The sequence below is a fragment of the Apostichopus japonicus genome, chromosome 10 (genome assembly GCF_037975245.1).
Source record: "Apostichopus japonicus isolate 1M-3 chromosome 10, ASM3797524v1, whole genome shotgun sequence".
In the NCBI taxonomy this organism is placed as follows: Eukaryota; Metazoa; Echinodermata; class Holothuroidea; order Aspidochirotida; family Stichopodidae; genus Apostichopus; species Apostichopus japonicus.
The window spans coordinates 14802037-14820568 of record NC_092570.1 but is presented as its reverse complement, the minus strand read 5'-3'; the positions used below and the strand labels follow the sequence as shown (position 1 = coordinate 14820568).

General features: G+C 39.4%; 1 protein-coding gene across 2 annotated transcripts; it reads right to left on the bottom strand.

Moving 5' to 3' along the window:
* Nucleotides 1-813: 813 nt before the first annotated feature.
* LOC139975290 (carbohydrate sulfotransferase 15-like) lies at nucleotides 814-14597 on the bottom strand. 2 transcript variants are annotated; one of them, XM_071983087.1, is made up of 8 exons: nucleotides 14460-14597; nucleotides 12756-12920; nucleotides 9591-9798; nucleotides 5684-5803; nucleotides 5115-5268; nucleotides 4246-4411; nucleotides 2457-2602; nucleotides 814-2216 (listed from the first exon to the last, which is right to left on the bottom strand). In XM_071983087.1, exons 1-7 carry the CDS (start codon nucleotides 14478-14480, stop codon nucleotides 2546-2548), a joined length of 891 nt encoding a protein of 296 aa, XP_071839188.1. In that variant the 5' UTR covers nucleotides 14481-14597; the 3' UTR covers nucleotides 814-2216; nucleotides 2457-2545. The 2 variants fall into 2 exon arrangements, with proteins under 2 accessions (XP_071839188.1, XP_071839189.1); XM_071983088.1 differs by having other exon boundaries at nucleotides 12789-12920.
* Nucleotides 14598-18532: the final 3935 nt, after the last annotated feature.

Sequence of the window (18532 nt, the reverse complement as noted above, 5' to 3'; positions counted from 1 at the left end):
TGACACTCTTGTTACTCTATTGCATATGATACAGCTTGAATTAGTTTCCAGTAAAAGTCAGTATTTCGACAGTGGTTTTTCCTTTCTCCAAATTTAAACTATATTTTCGAATTCTTCAAGTTTCGACTTTTTTTCTGGAAACTTCGACAACTATCTCGAAATGTGTTCGACCATTTTAATTCAAAATATCAACTTGAAAGGTATAAGGTACATAGTACTATGAGGTCCACATAAACTTGAACATTGCCCGTTCGGCGTAATTTCGACGACAAGATTCAGTCCAATGATCCTGCACTGTGTATCTCTAGTTACAACCACTGATCTGTACAGATCAGTGGTTACAACTGTTGGGTGAGGGAGACACATACCCATGCATCAATTCGACTTCCTGTCTGACCATAATAAGAGAAGCTTGAAGGAAGTCGATTTGATCCTTAAAGTGCGTTCACACTGTCATGGTCTCAATAGGGATATGGCTTTTCTTTCCGAGTTCAAGCACTTTGAGCAATCTGGGAGCTTTATGGTAGACTGACGTGATTTCAATCACTCTTTTTACACCTGACGAACGACCATATATATGGCCCCTTTTGGTTCAAGCCTCCCAATAAACAATGAGTTATTAACACATCCTCGAGTTTAATCCTGATCTCACACCTAAATTATTGCCATGGAGATTTGCCTCCTCAGTTCTTCTTTTTTTTGGGCTGCTAATGTAACTAACATTGATTAAAGTATGAGAGTAGGGATTGGGCTGCAAAACTGTATTTATCGCAAGGGTGAAGAAATATATTCAGAACACGGTATTTTTATATGGTTGTTTTTTCTCCTTTATTATCGTAAACAAAAATAAACTTTGAAGATAAAATGGTTTAATTTTGCAATATGCAATCTCTGTCAACCATCGAAAGTTACGTTTGAAGGACTGTGATACCAAGGCCTGAAAACTCTACAAGAGTTGCGATGAATATTATCTACCGCCCCCAATTATTTGTGGTAGCATACTCCATATACATGCCTGATTAAATAACACGTCGTCATCAAAGTCACGTGGTCTCTATAGTTTCTTATAGAAATTCCCAATAGCGAAACCCTATACCCCTCACGGGATAGCTGACACGTTGGCAATTCATGGCACCTGTAATTTTCCCTATTATGACCATGTAGAATTTTGCAGCTATGAGATCGCGAAGTTTTATTAGTCACATGTAAACAAGCATCTTTACTCAACAGTAAACAATTTACTTGCGCGCTGTTCTTGGTAAGGTTAAGGGGTTCTAAAAATGTTTCGATTTTCGCACGAGATGTACTATAATTCATGCACTTCTACATCCAAGCCAAAAACCAAGAAATCTTCTTTGATAACATATCTACAAAGATGATCGCCTGCTGCTTTTCGGGACTCATCTTCCTTGGGTGGATTAGACCCTATATGAAATATGCCACCTTGGGGATTAAACGTGCAGAGTCGGTATCAATCCGCTCAACTAAAAAAGTTCCAAGAAGCGATACGATGGCATCATGTTAGATATTTACTGAATTAAAGTATGCTTCTGATGATTGCGTGTTGTAATGCATTTATAGCAGATATTGTATATGGACTAAATTTAAGACCACTTTATAAGCTATAGAGAGCATGCGTATAAACATCTCGATAATTCGGATTATTCAAGATGCCATTTATAGTCAACGTATTACTTATCCAGAGTGGGGTAGATTATACTTGGAAACCGGAAACATTAATTTCATCTAAATAAATACACAATCCTCTTCCTTGTACTAACACCAAACTGTCTCTACGAAACTATGTGTCTTGGTACTCCTATACCAATACCGGGTTCTCCATATACGAATACAGTTTTAAGTTTGACTTGACTTCTTGCCTCAGTGATAATATGATCCGTCCAAACACCGTCGTCTTTCCACATGAACGACAAGTTCTTCTCATTCCTGTCCTCATCGCACGCCACTTCTCGGCAATCTGCGATACTTGGATCTAGATTTTTCTATTGACGAACCAGATGAGTCGTCGGTACTATCTCTACATTACCATATAAAATTATCGTCATCGAGTATATTTGCCAGTCTTTTGTTAAAGGGGGAATAGAAATCACGCAACAGCTGCGTTGTCTCCGGTAACAACGCCACCGTCTTGCTGTGACCAACATTATGGCGTTCTTCGTTACATAAGTCGTTCGTCTCACCGGGAGGAAGCTCATCTGGCGAGAGAACATATATGTGTTTGTTAAAAGCTTGCCTTTACAGTATGATAACTCAAAGTTCTTGCACGAGGGGTAAGTATAGTGGCAGTGATACACCCCTCCCCCCCCCCCCTTAAGAGAGAACAATGCGATTTAACACCGAGTCATCACAGACCATTACAGAGAAGGTAATTCTGTCCTCCAGCTTTTCTACTCTGAGAGCCAAAATATTTCCAAAAGTCAAAGAACAATTCTTACCGAGCTCTAAAAATCGATGAAGATCGGTCAGAATCTCAGGACACTTTACGCTCCAATCTTCGGTTCTAATGACCCTCAGCTGACTAGGCTTAAAAAAATTTCAGCCAGTCTTCCAGATAGACCGAATAGAGACCAACTCTTAATCGCTGTACATGGGATTTAAGAAATTAAGAGATCAAAAGACATAATCCAAATATATTTTTTTTATTCTTCGTTGTAAATGTGTTAAAAATAAATAATTAAATAGAAAACACCGATCTTCTTAAAGATAAATTATACAACTGAAGTCCTTTTTTTTTTTAAAAACTATTAGATAACAAAACAAGTGGAATTAAAGTAGATATCCCGTTTTGTCGTCGGACACAACAAGAGTTGATCCGAGGGGTCAAAATTCGTAGATTAAGGCGAAATTTACATAAAAAAGTACGTTTGACAAATACTCAAATGATTCCAGTACCAATGAAGTTCAAACTTTCAAATATCCATAGCAAAATTTTAATAAATGGCCAATTAATGTACTTGAGGTAAACAAAATCTGGTAGAATTTCTTATTTTTGTCTAATTACAATATTATTTTGAGTAACATTTCGATACCATTAATGGTCTATCAAACAACTGCTTTAAGCATGCGCAATAGAAAAAAAAAACAATTAAAGAAGAGAATTAGTGGTTTAGATCAGCATGTAAAATGACATGATTATATTGCCAGAGGCTTAGTAGCTTTCACAATTGATATATTTTAACCGATTTTCGAGAAAGGGAAGGAAGGGGATATTTTTTTTCGGCAAATGCTATTTGGAAGATCTGACCAGTATATGTAGAATCTAAACCCCCCCCCCTTGATAGACCCCCTCCCCCGCTGCTATGACATGTTTTCACATTTCTACATCATTGCTGAGTGGCCTTCGTACGGGTCAGACGAGCTATATGAACGATGGGGGTGGGGGGCGGTGGTAGCTAAGGAGGAATATCTGCCCGTATGATGGGACTTACTACAGCACATGTTTCGCTTTAATTAAAAGTTCTGTATTAGCCCCCTCTTCCTACACTCCAACTCACGGCCTCCGAAGTTTAACCCAGTTTCTCGATAAGCGATTTGAACTGAACGAGCACAAATTGTGTACTGCACGTACAACATTCCTGTTTCGAGGTTGGTAGATTTTTACTAGGCAATGAATTAGTCAATAATAGATTTAACACATATTTACTTAGATTTGTATCACTATTGATGTCGTAATTCAATTCGGGCACTGACTCACTTTGCGCAACTTAACGAGAATGTTGAAAACAAATTGATTTATTGGTGAGTTTCTTACATAGATTATGGAAAATCTTTTAGCATTTTAAGGGACATTGGCAGATTTCGCCTAACGAGACTTTGCACAGGCTACATATTCAACCTGGCGAGACGTTTTGTATTGAAAATCGAGAATGTGTAAGCTCGTTCATTTTACTTTATTCTGTCGAGTTTGTTATGTGAATTCCGACCCCCCCCCCCCCGCCCTTCAACCTTCCTACACTTAGAAGGCAGCCATTGCTCTGTAACGTATCCCGCACCCCATCTATCAATAACTCGCCAGAACACAGAGGATGGGTAACATCCAGCGGGGGAGGGGAGGTGGGGGGAGGGGCTACGCAGATTATCAATTTAAATTAGGGGGATATAGATGGGCCTTCTAATGGAGAGCCAAAATTCGCCTAATAATAGCTTGCAAAGTATTATGACCGCGGAGGGGGATGGGTGGGGTGGGGGTGGGGGAGACTAAATAACGCATACATCACCACTTACGACTGCTCTTCCTGAAGGTAACTTGTCAGCTTTATAGACACAGGTGTGTAGATCACCAATAGTTTCGAGGCATGTCTGGAATTCTTCAATTCCTGCTTTAACTGATTCATGAAATTCCTCGGAGGATGTTAGCCCTCTGGAGAAGTATAAATAATCTGAGAACAACCTGGTGAAATGAGGTAATTAATCAAAGTTGTTTTAAAAGTCAAGTTCAAACGACGGGAGTCCTGAATGCATATACGTGTGTATAGAATTACCGTGTTAATGAAGAATAACACGGCACGATTTCACCACAAATGTTTATTTTCTTTGTCGTGTTTTCGATTTTTTAAGTAATTTATTAAATTTTGAGGAAAGTTTCTTCGAAATTGTCGAGACAACACGTACGTCAAAAATTATAATTTTTTGGGCGGGTTTTCAAACACGCAAAAACTCGACTATTTACAAATTGTCGTCAGGATGCTGTACGTGGCAAGTCGAACGACAGAAAAAAAAATCATATTTTATTGGAACGTAGTAATTAGATAAAACTATATTTTAAACATTGTGATGTCGTATTAAACCAACACGATATGTCTACAACTTGTTTGTTCCTGCAGAACCACCGTTAAGATTCCAATCTGAGACTAAGTGGTAGCCTACATAGTAAATAAGAATAGCCTACCTCATTTAAGACCAAAACGGTGCTTTTACTTTTATTATTTTTTAAATAGTCTTCGTCACTTCTTTTGGAAAGGCTTTTGTTCAGATAGAATTTCACAGATCACGTTTCTTTCCCGACTGACGATGGCGGACACCCCCCCAACCCCCACCCCCACCCCCACCCACCCCACTGCGCACGCCAGTCATTTGGGGGACCTCAATAATACCTGTCTATGGGGTTACGAAAAGCAACAATAATTTTGGCCTCTGGTTGAATGGAGTGAATGAGCGATGGGATAGCAAAGTCTGGACATCGGCTTAAATTTGGATGAAACGAAGTCCAGTTGCTATTGCCCCAGAATGTTGAAGCAGAACCGTCCCCTGCATTCATAACAATACAAAAGAAAAGAACAAAAGAATAAAATAAACTTCTTGGATATTTTGTCCTGTATGAATATAATAGTGTCTGACAATTTACTCAAATTGTTAAATTGTCTAGAACCAGCATCAGTGTGAATAGTAATTCAATGGATCTAAATAATGCACATTCTAGAAATTTATCAAAGCTATAGCAACCAAATTGCAATCAGCATTTTTTTTTCTCCCTCAAAATAAGATCCATTTCATTAATTTAGAAAAGAAGAAGAAATAACGTTTAAGTTACTGTACCAAGGTCTACTCAAACTGCTCGACGAATTTCTACTCTTTTCGGGACTTTTCGGAGTTTGGTGTAGGAATTATGTCTATAGAAAATGAAGGAGACTCTTTAAGACTATAAATAAAATTTTAAAAATACCAAATATGGTTTTAGATGCATATTCTTCTCCTTTCTTCATGGTAACTTTGCGCATCAGGTTTCCCCACAACTCGTAGTACGCCGTTGCAGATGACCCCAGAGTGGATTTACGATACATGCCTGAAAACACAACAAAATGTGAAAAGAAATGCGAATTAATATTTAAAAAGAGATATTTGGAACACGTGAAATTAATTAGTACTTATCTTGAGGGCAACCCAAATATTATGTACATGTACCCCCTCGTACACGGAGAGTAGCAGCGCTGCGGTGAAAGGGGCCGGGGGATGCATGGAGAGACGGGGAAATCTTAGAGAAAGGTTGACCTGAAATGTACATTATTTGATGGATTCTGGCGAATCTTAGTCCAGACATGCATATGATGATGTTGATATGTTAAAAGCACTGTAATATTTCAGGAAAGCATAACTTTCAAGGGGAGTCTGGTTGGACCGTCAGATGTACAAAAAGTATGAAGCAACGATCCGCAAACTGTTAGGCACCCGACCCAGGATTCAACATACCCCCAACCCCCACCCCTATCTATTAGAATCGATGCTGAGAAAGAATAACCGCTAGCTTGGATCATGGACTTGATGTTTTAAAAAAAACAAATAATAACGTCTTTACGGACCGTCAGTATATGTAGCAAATTGTTTGTGTTGTAACGTGCAACGTCTTTGGACTGGACAAAAGGAGGATCGACATTCCAAGGCCTGTAAATATGGTACTTGGAGTCTATAAGAATGACCACGGTAGACAGAGAATTAAACCCTATTGTTTACGTTCCTCATAATGATCCTTGAATAGAGTTTGTATAATTGTTGGCAGCTACCGCACATATGTAGAATTAGTCAATGGTTACTGGAATTCCCTTTATAATCATGTTTGTAGCTACTAAGGAACGCAGCATCATAGAGATTATAGGTATACTTAAACGGTGTGTTCATTATCATGAGAATATAGGTATATAGTAATCCTATTCGTTTACTCCAGCCATGTATTGTCCGAAAGACATGTAGGTTCTACTGCTGCCTGTAAGTTATGGTATACAGAAAGCCTGGTAGGCTACTGTGCACCATATGGCTATACTTGCTGGATCAACGTTGTATATATCGTCGCAAGGAAGAAAATGTCGGCTGTTTGTTCATTTTGACTTTATGTGATTGGAGATTTTTTTGGGGGGTCTTTTGTGTGGTAATTCCAACGTTTAGTGGAATTATACTTTACCGTGTAAAACGAATTGAAATATATGCAGTTTATATACTTTTCTTTTAATATACCGAAGAGATAGACCGAACTTCGGCGCCGAGAGAATTTCGTAAGTATCTCTTTCTTAATTTTGTAACAGTTGTGTGTCTTTGTATCAGAATATGGTGGGGGTGGGGGGGGGGTTAAACAATATTATCTGCTATTTACTTGGGACGAGATATGCGAAATAATGTCACATGCACACACGTTAAAGATACATTATTACATATGTAACGTATGTATGAATGTTGTTATGAGGGCCCATTGTAGCCTAACGCTAGTCACTGCTAGTGAGGAACCTACTGTTACAATATAGAAAGTATTTGAAATTGCCTATACGTGTTAAATCAATATTTGAGAAATTAGGTCGGGTTACCGTGTCAGAATGTTATAATACACGATTGTTCTGGAATATTCCTTATGATGACACGCTGGTCTCGGGTTAACGTCGGTTTACGTGAAATCGCGTGTAAGCTGTGCACGCATCTTCGTGGATTCTCTGGAATGTTCGCGAGATATGCAAAGGACTTCCGCGAATAGAGAAACTGGGTCGAGTTGTTACTCAGGTGTATCGAGAAAGATCTACATGATTCTTGACATGGCGAATCGTATAAAAACCCGCCCAGATCGGAGAGTTTCTCAGTTTCTGAACGAATACAAGCGACGACACATATTATACCATTCTACTATATATCGTCAGTGCTCAACTGCCAGTAGTTTCTGAGGGATTGAGACATCGATACCAAGATTGATTCTGCACTTCCATTCAGAAGTTTGAAGAGGACTTTGCTGTGAAACTACAGTGTTTCGGTCTTTATTTCGGAGAAGGTGAAGAATTTCTGTCTCCGTTGAGGAAGTTCGTATACGCCAGGAGTTGGTGGCTATAAAGCTGATTTTGGACTGACTCTGGTAATATTTAGTCGGCGAGAAGTTCGACTTGTGCTTCACTCGATTGTGGCTGGAAGTCCGTCTTCTATTTTGGAGCATCGCCGGAAAGAAGGTGACTGCTGTTTCTGGGATCGCGAGAAACTTCGTCGAGGACCAGTGAATTTCGCGGTACAACGGACCGAGAATCGTCGTCATCAAGGTCGTGGCCGTTGAGGGATATCGCCGTTGGAAGAGACCAGCGTGTTTTAAAGTGTATCCTATCTTGTTAAGTTTGTGAGTAATTTTCTATATATTTGTAATTACCACTTGTTGTTATTGGTTCAAACTCCATTGTTCAATATAGTTTACGTTCTCATTTAAATTCTCTAGACTCGTCAATTTGTCTGTGTTCCTCTCAAAAACGAACCCAGGCTTAATTATGTCTCGTTAACAATTAATTATCGAGACCTCTCGCATTCCAACGTAACAATGTATTAAGTTTATGTTTTCCTATTTCTGTCGTTCTTATGCAAAAGACTGGTCCTCGCCTCCTACGTGTTCGTTCTCATCCTCTCGGTACTTTTTAAGAAAATTCATCCAGGAAAGAACCTGTGCACGAAAAAACCAAACTACAAAACGACTGACCCGCTCTCAACCCAAGTCCCCTTGCATCGAGACTGTGACTGTGTGATCATCGTCAGGTGTGTATCACGATTACCTAGAAGGGGAACATAATGCTACACTTGATCTAAGCCAAAAGGCCTCTCGGTTCGGCCGATTCTCGTGGCTTTATCAATTAAAACTGGGTAAAGGTGAGTACGGTACCCGTTAATCAGTTAAAACTGATGTACGTGTGTTTATAATTTCTTAGCATGTGTTACATTTATGGCCAGGCTGCTATACTGACAAGGAATTAACAAAAAGAAAATACTAAACACACCGTCTTATGCAATGATTAACTGGACTAACCAGACTACTCTAAAGGTTGGCGAATAATTTCGTCCACATTTTAACAGAAAGTGGATGACACTTCACTGTAAAAACGCTTAAAATCTGCAATTTGAACCATCTTTACAAGGTATACTTTCTAGTCAAACACAGGAACAGTTGTTTAGACTCCTAAACAGCCTTTGAGACTGTGCATGGATCTACAACACTCCCATAGTATAGATTATGGTAGATACAGCTACGTTGAAATGAAAATTAGTATCGAAAATAAGAATTGCAATATATCATTTATAGATCTGGCTAATTGTCAACTTCCTTGACGGTTACATAAATGTTAATAGTGTTGATGTAGTCCTGTATCACGTGTTTTATAAATGGTGGCCCTTAGTAGAGAAAAACGGATGTGCGGAGCATCTGTATCGAAGTAGTAGTGTACATTATCCTGTAATTTATTTTTATTTATTTATATATTTACATAAACTCTTCATTATTAGAATGAGCCTAATCAGGCCTGACGAGATGGGAGGGGTTGGCCCGGGATGGGGGGGGGGTCGTGTCCGGTGTCTCGATACATATATCATTGGCATGATACATACGGACTGAATGAATCGGCATCGTATGCCATACTTACATTATGTAAGGTGTGTGGCTATCAGTTCCTATATACAAGTATATATCAGAGTATCATGTTATCACACTATTCATAAAGTACAACGGATCTACGGAGTCATTGGTATACCATACCTTATATCATGTGCCGGGTAAGCTATATCAGCCTATATTATAGTATAGAGTAGCATAACATGCTATCACATGAATAGCATAAAAAGTATATTCTCACCGACTCGTCTTTTGCCCCACCAATGCGGTTCCTTTCTGCTCACCGAGATTTGAGGGTGTTTTGTCAGTTTCAACCAGATATCAGTAGTTCCACATTTAGGCATGCCGGCTAGATAAAAATACGGTAAACAGTCCACGGTGCCCCTTGGTGATACCCAACAGGGATTCTTCTTACTCTCAATAAACTCAGCTGGGTACTCCGACAGTGCCTGTTATTAAAGATACAATCCGCGAAGTTAAATCAAGGTAACGACCAGGGAGCTGCTACTCTAACCATGGAGCTTGGGTAATAGCTCCATGCTCTAACCCTGTTCGGACCAAGGAAGATGGGTATGGGATATTTTTTTTTTACATATTCTGTGCGCAAACTATTCTCTTCTATTATTTTTGACGATATATGCCAAAGAGGCCAAATATCTAACGCATGTTCTGAACAGTATATTCCCCATAGTTCGTTATGGTATAGTCATGTCGACACAACGGGAAACTTGTATAAACGTTGATGTTCTTCTATGTTTTATATCAAAATATGATATGAAAAGTTAGCATCTTTTTCTAAGTAAAAATAATGACCCGATGTTAGACTCATATCACGTATCGCGTATTTTACGACCACGAGAATCAGACCCTTGTATGGCATTTATCGACATCCGTATTCTCCTTAAATAGTTTTTAGAGAAAGAAATTATTTTTCCGTTGACAAAACGAATCAATATTGTAATTTTTTCTTTTCTATTCGTTTAAGGTATTTATTTGTGGTATATCTTATACTATGAAACTCCAAGAATATTTTAAAAGATCACAAACGACGTAATTTCTGTCAGGCTTTATTCAAATTTCATTTCCTCGAAAGCGAATTTTACAGCATGTTCTATTAAAATAGCAACCAATGTCCTAATTTAAAGTCCTTTAACACGCAATTATTTCACGCGCAATCATTTCATGCGCAATCATTTACATAATCAATGTTTACTCAGATGCATTAAGTTATACAATAAGTTTCATTGAAATCGTAGTGGGTAGAAAAATCCAGAAACAGTGAGAAAACTTGCAACCTCCAGTGGGATTCGAACCCGGGCCTTACTCTAGAGACCAAACATTATGCTAACCAACTCGAAATCATTTGTGATTCATTAAGCCGGCTCTCGAAAGAGATACTTTCGAACAGACTTTGTTAATGAAATGGAGGTAAACGACAAAGGCAAATGATTATATATATAATTGAATTCACAGTGAGTAGGAAAATATGTATATCTATATTCTGAATATTCTCAAACATCAATCCGAACTGGCACATGTCCCTACACATCTGCCTCACCCTCCGATATAGACCTGAATCAATGCTACAGCAAGGCACTCAGAATAACCTAAAACAAACGGCATAAGCGAACGGAAATTTGGAGGGGGGGGGGTGTTGGCTGGGTTGTACTAACACCCCTTGGGCTTTATCATGAACGGTGCATTGGGCTTAGGCAGATGATGTGTAGGAACATGTGCCCGTTCTGATTGTGGTTTCAGAATATACAATGAGGACGGTACGTGTGGAGAGGGAGAGGTCAAGCCTGTATCCTCGTTTATATTAATGAGAAATTCAATCAGTTAACTATGGAACGCCAAAAGGACCACAGTGACATGTACCACTACTAACTTGACATGTACTACTACTAATTCGAAGTGTACTACTACTAATTTGAAGTGTAATACATGTAAAATGTCGCGTACTACTACTAATTCGAAGTGTACTACATCTAAAAAGTCACGTACTACTACTAAATTGGAGAGATGGCGCTATTCACAATCTTTCCGATACCATGTCATCGAGTTGCGCATCTGCATTAAAATAATGATGAAGAAAACATATTCTTCAATACTCTGTTGATTCAAATGTCTATTTTACAGTTTATACCTTTAAGGTCTGTGGCAAATATAGAAAATAGCATATAGTTAAGCACAGCTGGGGAATCTAAAGCATTCTTGACATTTCAATGACTGGGAAATTGCTGCTTGTGAATAATAGTGGGTATAACAATTTTAAGAGTTAAAAACTGGTGTATTTGATATATATATATATGTAAAAAACTCGATGAACATGTCAAAAAAATAGAAAACGGCGCCCAAACGCAAAATGCTGCTTTACATTCAGAAAAGACCGGTGAGGTGCTACTGTTAATGAGCTAAAGTTAGGCTTCCTAGACTTTTTCTATATGCTAGGCCAGGCTGCGGCTAGGATATAGTGTCTAATTTAAATGATATTCCAAAACTGCTACTTGTTTAAATTATATACAGGTCTAGTACCGTATGCATTTTAGGTGTTCTACAAATGGCCTGAATATAGGCCTACTATAGTACTAGGTCATGGATTAATTCCGAGCATAACTTAAGAGCCCAAATATACGTTACCGTTTAAATTTAGATTTTGGCACAGTAATGTGTGTATATGCAGAGCTTAGTATGCGTAGGATTAGGAGTATATATGTACGTGTCAGTCTTCCTGAATGTTCCCCTTCTCCTTGCCTTCATTACTAATACTATAATCACCATTGTCTGTGACCGTTGGGCATCACAAAAATAAAATCCAGTGGTGGCAAAGCAACAAGTTTTCGAAGCCCCAGCAGGTGGAACCATCGATCCCCAAGAATGTGCTTAATGTAGCTTCAGTTTTTAACTCTTAAAATTGTTATACACATTATTATTCACAAGCAGCAATTTCCCAGTCATTGAAATGTCAAGAATGCTTTAGATTCCCCAGCTGTGCTTAACTATATGCTATTTTCTATATTTGCCACAGACCTTAAAGGTATAAACTGTAAAATAGACATTTGAATCAACAGAGCATTGAAGAATATGTTTTCTTCATCATTATTTCAATGCAGATGCGCAACTCGATGACATGGTATCGGAAAGATTGTGAATAGCGCCATCTCTCCAATTTAGTAGTAGTACGTGACTTTTTAGATGTAGTACACTTCGAATTAGTAGTAGTACGCGACATTTTAGATGTAGTACACTTCGAATTAGTAGTAGTACGCGACATTTTACATGTATTACACTTCAAATTAGTAGTAGTACACTTCGAATTAGTAGTAGTACATGTCAAATTAGTAGTGGTACATGTCACTGTGGTCCTTTTGGCGTTCCATAGTTTACACCACTGACCACTCCTCACCATTTTATCTTTGTCAACAATTGTTAAGCTGACCTCAGGTTCCAAATGAATAGGCTTCTCATCTTCCGACCAATCAGGTAATGGCTGTGGATATCTCATGACGACAGACCGAATTACAGCGACACCAAACAAAACACTGGCAACCGAGAGCAACCTCACTGCACGCTGAAGATGAAGAAGAAAAGAAAAGAAAGAAACACTTAAATTTCAGATTCGTATATAAATTCATAAAAAAATGCTTCCTGATTAATTGTGCACCGGGTTAACGAGAATTATCCAAAATATGATTTTCAAAATGATAAACATAGTAATGAAAAACATTGTAGCTTTCATTTTTCACTCAGATATAACTCATTACCGATAATGTCGAGTTTTTTCTATTATTAAGCTTAAGAACTTATGTCGCCAAGACACAATTCGGGGTCGCAACCAAGTACACTTCTGGGGTGACATTATTCCCCCCCCCCCTCTCCCCCACCGAATACAACCAAGTGGGTTTATCCCCAGAACGGCAGGGAGCTAAGGGCAGGGGACTCTCCCATCAAATCCCTTTCATGGAAGACTAACATCATAGCCCCCCCCCCCCCCCAAGTTCGAAAATGGTGGTTCTACCCCTGCTCTTGTTTCATCACTTGCAAACATATGAACACAAAACCCAAATACGAAGGAATTTATTCTCTTCATTATTCAAAATGAAAATTGATCTGTTTGCTTGGGATTAGCTGTGTAATAATACAACCTTAAACATCAAAGTTAACTCTTATTTGCAGTGCATTGGTCCCTACGAATGTGTGATTCGAACCTGAATTCTCCTTTCAAAGATGACTAGATCTTTGTTCATCTAATCAGAAACATTCAGGGAATAATTTATGTGTAAAAACTTTGCATAGCAGTCTTGAAGGTTACGAACTTTTATCTCTTATAAAATATTATGTGGTTCGTTTGTGCAAAAACTGCTATACGCCTTTGTATAGCAAGTTGCCCATTTTACATAGCATTTTGTTATGGGATACCGGATAAAATGATTCACTAACATTATATGTGAAGAGTATTGCCCTCATATATGCTAGAAAGTCGAATAATGGTCACCAAATCCTCCAACTTCAAGAAGAATTGTCAGCTGTCATTCTGGTGACCCTATATGACCTTTGACTTCCTTTAAAAACAATACGTTTTTTTCTACTCAATGTGTTAGACCTACTCACCAAATATGATATTGGTCCAAGCTTCCCTTCATGAGATATCGTGTTTACAAGCAAGCTGTAACACACACGCACCTACACACTCGGTTACATCTCTATGTTACGACGTCTCTATGTTCCGACGAACCACAAACTCATCCGACTGCATGACTGCATAGGTAACGATTATCATCGAAACCGATAAGGGGGTGGGGGGTGGAGTTAACCCTGAGTGAACCCAACCCTAACAATACCCTGGGTACGATTACTACTCTATGATCACAGAAGGATTCTTAATCTTGTTCTTAACCTAGAGTCTGACTTACAAAAGATCGACAGTCATTCTGTGACAATGTATAGGCTATGTCACGGATATACCGTGAAACACCACACAAACACGTTAACTTTCTATTGAGTGAAGTTCAACAAACTTGGTATTTTATGACCAGAATTTGTACCCCCTTCGCGGGTATAAGATACCTCTTGGGTATGAGAGAGAAAAAAACATTAAGTCTTCACTCACCTGATTAAACAAAGCAGACATTTTAAGCAGACATTTTAAAACGTCCAATACAACATTCACTCAGAACCCGTCTTACGAAATACCACATTTGGTTCACGTATCATACTGCACCCACCTGAATTTAGCAGGATATTCTGCTAGCAGGACCGGTGTGAAGTTAGATACTTATTCCCCGTTCCTCGTTCGATATTCGCGAATGAGTAACTGAGCTGCCTATTCGGTTACGTATTCGACAATTGTATCGACGTAACACCTGTGGCAAGACAAAAGCTTTCTTACAAGATGTTCAACAATTGGTCGTGGAAAGAGGTTTATCTATGGCCCATGGGTCATATGAACTCCGATGACTATGTAGAAGGGTACCATTATGCATTTTGCCCGGTCCAAATAGTTCTTGACCAACTAAAATGACCAGTACTTCATCAGTTCTTAAATTAATGTAAAAAAAAATACTTTAGGCCCTAATCAAGACTAGCACGCCTTGGACCACCTTACCAATGGGTCATATGAATTCTTAACACATTGTAGAAGGATACCATAATGCGTCTTGCCCGGTCCAACGAGTGCTTGACCAATTAAACTGACCATTAAATCAACATTTTTTTTAAATAAATGTAACGGGAACTGAAATAAAAACATTTGGGCCCTAATCAAAACCAGCACGCCTTGGACCGCCCAACCAATGGGTCATATGAAGTCTAAGGACCTTGTAGAAGGGTAACATAATGCGTCTTGCCCGGTCTAAAGAGTGCTTGACCAATTTAAATGACCACTAATTCATTACTTTTTTAATGAGTGTAACGGGACCACGTAAAGGCTTTGGGCCCTAATCCATGCAGCACGCCTTGGATCACCAAACCAATGGTTAACATGAACTCTAAGGACATTGCATAAGAGTACCATAATGCGTGTTGCCCGGTCCAAAGAGTGCTTGACCAATTTAAATGACCACTAAATCATTACTTCTTCCGATGAGTGTAACGGGACCACGAAAAAGCTTTGGGCCCTAATCCATGCAGCACGCCTTGGACCACCTAACCAATGGGTAACATTAAATCTAAGGACATTGTAGAAGAGTATCATAATGCGTCTTGCCCGGTCCAAAGTGTGCTTGACCAATTTAAATGACCACTAAATCATTACTACATCATCGAGTGTAACGGGACCTGAAAAAACTTTGGGCCCTAATCCAAGCAGCACGCCTTGGATCACCAAACCGATGGTCAACATGAACTCTAAGGACATTGTAGAAGAGTACCATAATGCGTCTTGCCCGGTCCAAAGAGTGCTTGACCAATTTAACTGACCATTAAATCATTACTTCTTTAATGAGTGTAACGGGACCACGAAAAAACTTTGGGCCCTAATCCATGCAGCACGCCTTGGACCACCAAACCGATGGTTAACATGAACTCTAAGGACATTGTAGAAGAGTACCATAATGCGTGTTGCCCGGTCCAAAGCGTGCTTGACCAATTCAAATGACCATTAAATCATTACTTTTTTAATGAGTGTAACGGCACCTGAAAAAGCTTTGGGCCCTAATCCATGCAGCACTTGGATCACCAAACTGATGGTTAACATGAACTCTAAGGACATTGTAGAAGAGTACCATAATGCGTCTTGCCCGGTCCAAAGAATGCTTGACCAATTTAAATGACCACTAAATCAGTACTTCTTCAATGAGTGTAACGGGACCACGAAAAAGCTTTGGGCCCTAATCCATGCAGCACGCCTTGGACCACCAAACCGATGGTTAACATGAACTCTAAGGACATTGTAGAAGAGTACCATAATGCGTCTTTCCCGGTCCAAAGAATGCTTGACCAATTCAAATGCCCACTACATCATCACTTCTTAAATGAATGTAACAGGATCACGAATAAAAAGCATTTGGGCCCTAATCAAGACCAGAACGCCTTGGACCACCTACCCGATGGGTCATATGATTTTTTAAGACAGTGTAGAAGAGTACCATAATGCGTCTTGCCCGGTCCAAAGAATGCTTGACCAATTCAAATGCCCACTACATCATCACTTCTTAAATGAATGTAACAGGATCACGAATAAAAAGCATTTGGGCCCTAATCAAGACCAGAACGCCTTGGACCACCTACCCGATGGGTCATATGATTTTTTAAGACAGTGTAGAAGATTACCATAATGCGTCTTGCCCGGTCCAAAGAATGCTTGACCAATTCAAATGCCCACTACATCATCACTTCTTAAATGAATGTAACAGGATCACGAATAAAAAGCATTTGGGCCCTAATCAAGACCAGAACGCCTTGGACCACCTAACCGATGGGTCATATGATTTTTTAAGACAGTGTAGAAGAGAACCATAATGCGTCTTGCCCGGTCCAAAGTGTGCTTGACCAATTTAAATGACCACTACATCATCACTTCTTAAATGAGTGTCCATCTCATATGTTATGTATCGTGCGTTTAGTGTCAACCGGTAGCATTACAAACATTACATTACATTGCATTGTCGGTTTGGGACAAAAAAACGCCAAATTTGTATTTAATATATTTTTAGGTAACTGAACCTTTGTGTATGCATACATGGCCGACTACAGCCAAATTGCATAACCTAAACATATTTATTCCGGACCAAACATACTGGATTTTCATAGATACGACCCTTGGCTCCCTAAGAGGATACACTTTGACCTCCTCACTGCCGCCCGTATCCCCAAAGAGGGCCATATTCTCTCGCAGTGGCGTAGCTAGGATTTTTTGAGTGGGGGGGCCATGGGGGGGCTGTTCTTTCTTGTGGGGGGGCCGGGTTACTATCTGAGCGGAGCGCCACCTTGGTTGGCGCGGAGCGTACAGAGAAAATTTGAGATTTCAGCACCCCCCAGATCGCAGGAGATGGCACCTGTGAGGCAAAATAGCAACCAAAAAGATGTGCAACTTTGGTGACAGAAATGCAAATTTTTTTTTTCTCTTTCATGCTGACTGGCCTTGCCAACTCAGCCAGACTTTTAACTTGAGTGAAGTTGACATCAAAGGCGTACGGGAACATTTCAGTTTGGGGGGGGGCAGAACTTTTTGTGCCCGAAAGTTCCCGTGACACTATCTAAGCGGAGCGCCACCATCGGTTGGCGCGTAGCGAACAAGAAAATTTTTGGCACACAATGCCTCTCAGATTGCCGGAAACGGCACTTCTGAGGCCTTGCAAGTTGCATCTAAACATTCTTTATTTTATAATTTCACGTTTTAGAAATTTACAGTTCCCCAAAAATTTGGTAAATTAGAAGAAGAAAAAATGGTAACATCACTTTGAAGGGGAAAAATGGGACAGTATATTTTTTAAGCTGCTATACTTAGTTACCTTATTTATTATTTTAACACAGTACTCAGCTACCCCCAGAAAAACATTGTTCAATGACACGTAGGCGGGATAATGTCGCTGTGTCGGGTGAGACTGCAATTTTTCTCACAAAAAAGTATAAAATATAACAAAGAATATGATAAACATGTACTTCTAGGCTTGTAGACACTCCCCCCCCACCATCCATGAAAAAGAAAATGTTTCTTTTATACACTCATGTCGGGGATATCCAGGTCAAGGGCGGCGGAAGCACTTTTAATCTGGGGGGGGGGGCACCGACATCAAAGGGCTCTTTGCAGAAATTCGATTGGAATGATGCAGCGTTATATTCAGTACCCTTTATAACTCTTATTGTATTATCTTATTTGTGTATACACATCACTCCATCAACGTCCCCCCCCCCTCAAGGAAAATATGCATACTAGCACTGCAATATCCAATGCGCAAATTGGGAAACAAGGAACAAGTTTTCTTTTGAGACAAAATGAGGTGAAATCATGCTAGTTGCTAATGTAGGAATCTTCCGAATTAGAGTTTTTTTCTTGTTAATATCTTAACAAATTTTTTTCCATTCGAAAATGCTTTGAGTTTGACCCACAGAAATTCGTAAAAAGTCACGGGCTTAGCCAGGATTTGCAAAGTTGTATGCACGGCTATCTGAGCGGAGCGCCACCATCGGTTGGCGCGGAGCGTACTTTTAAAAATTTTTTAGTTTTACAAACCCCTCAGATGG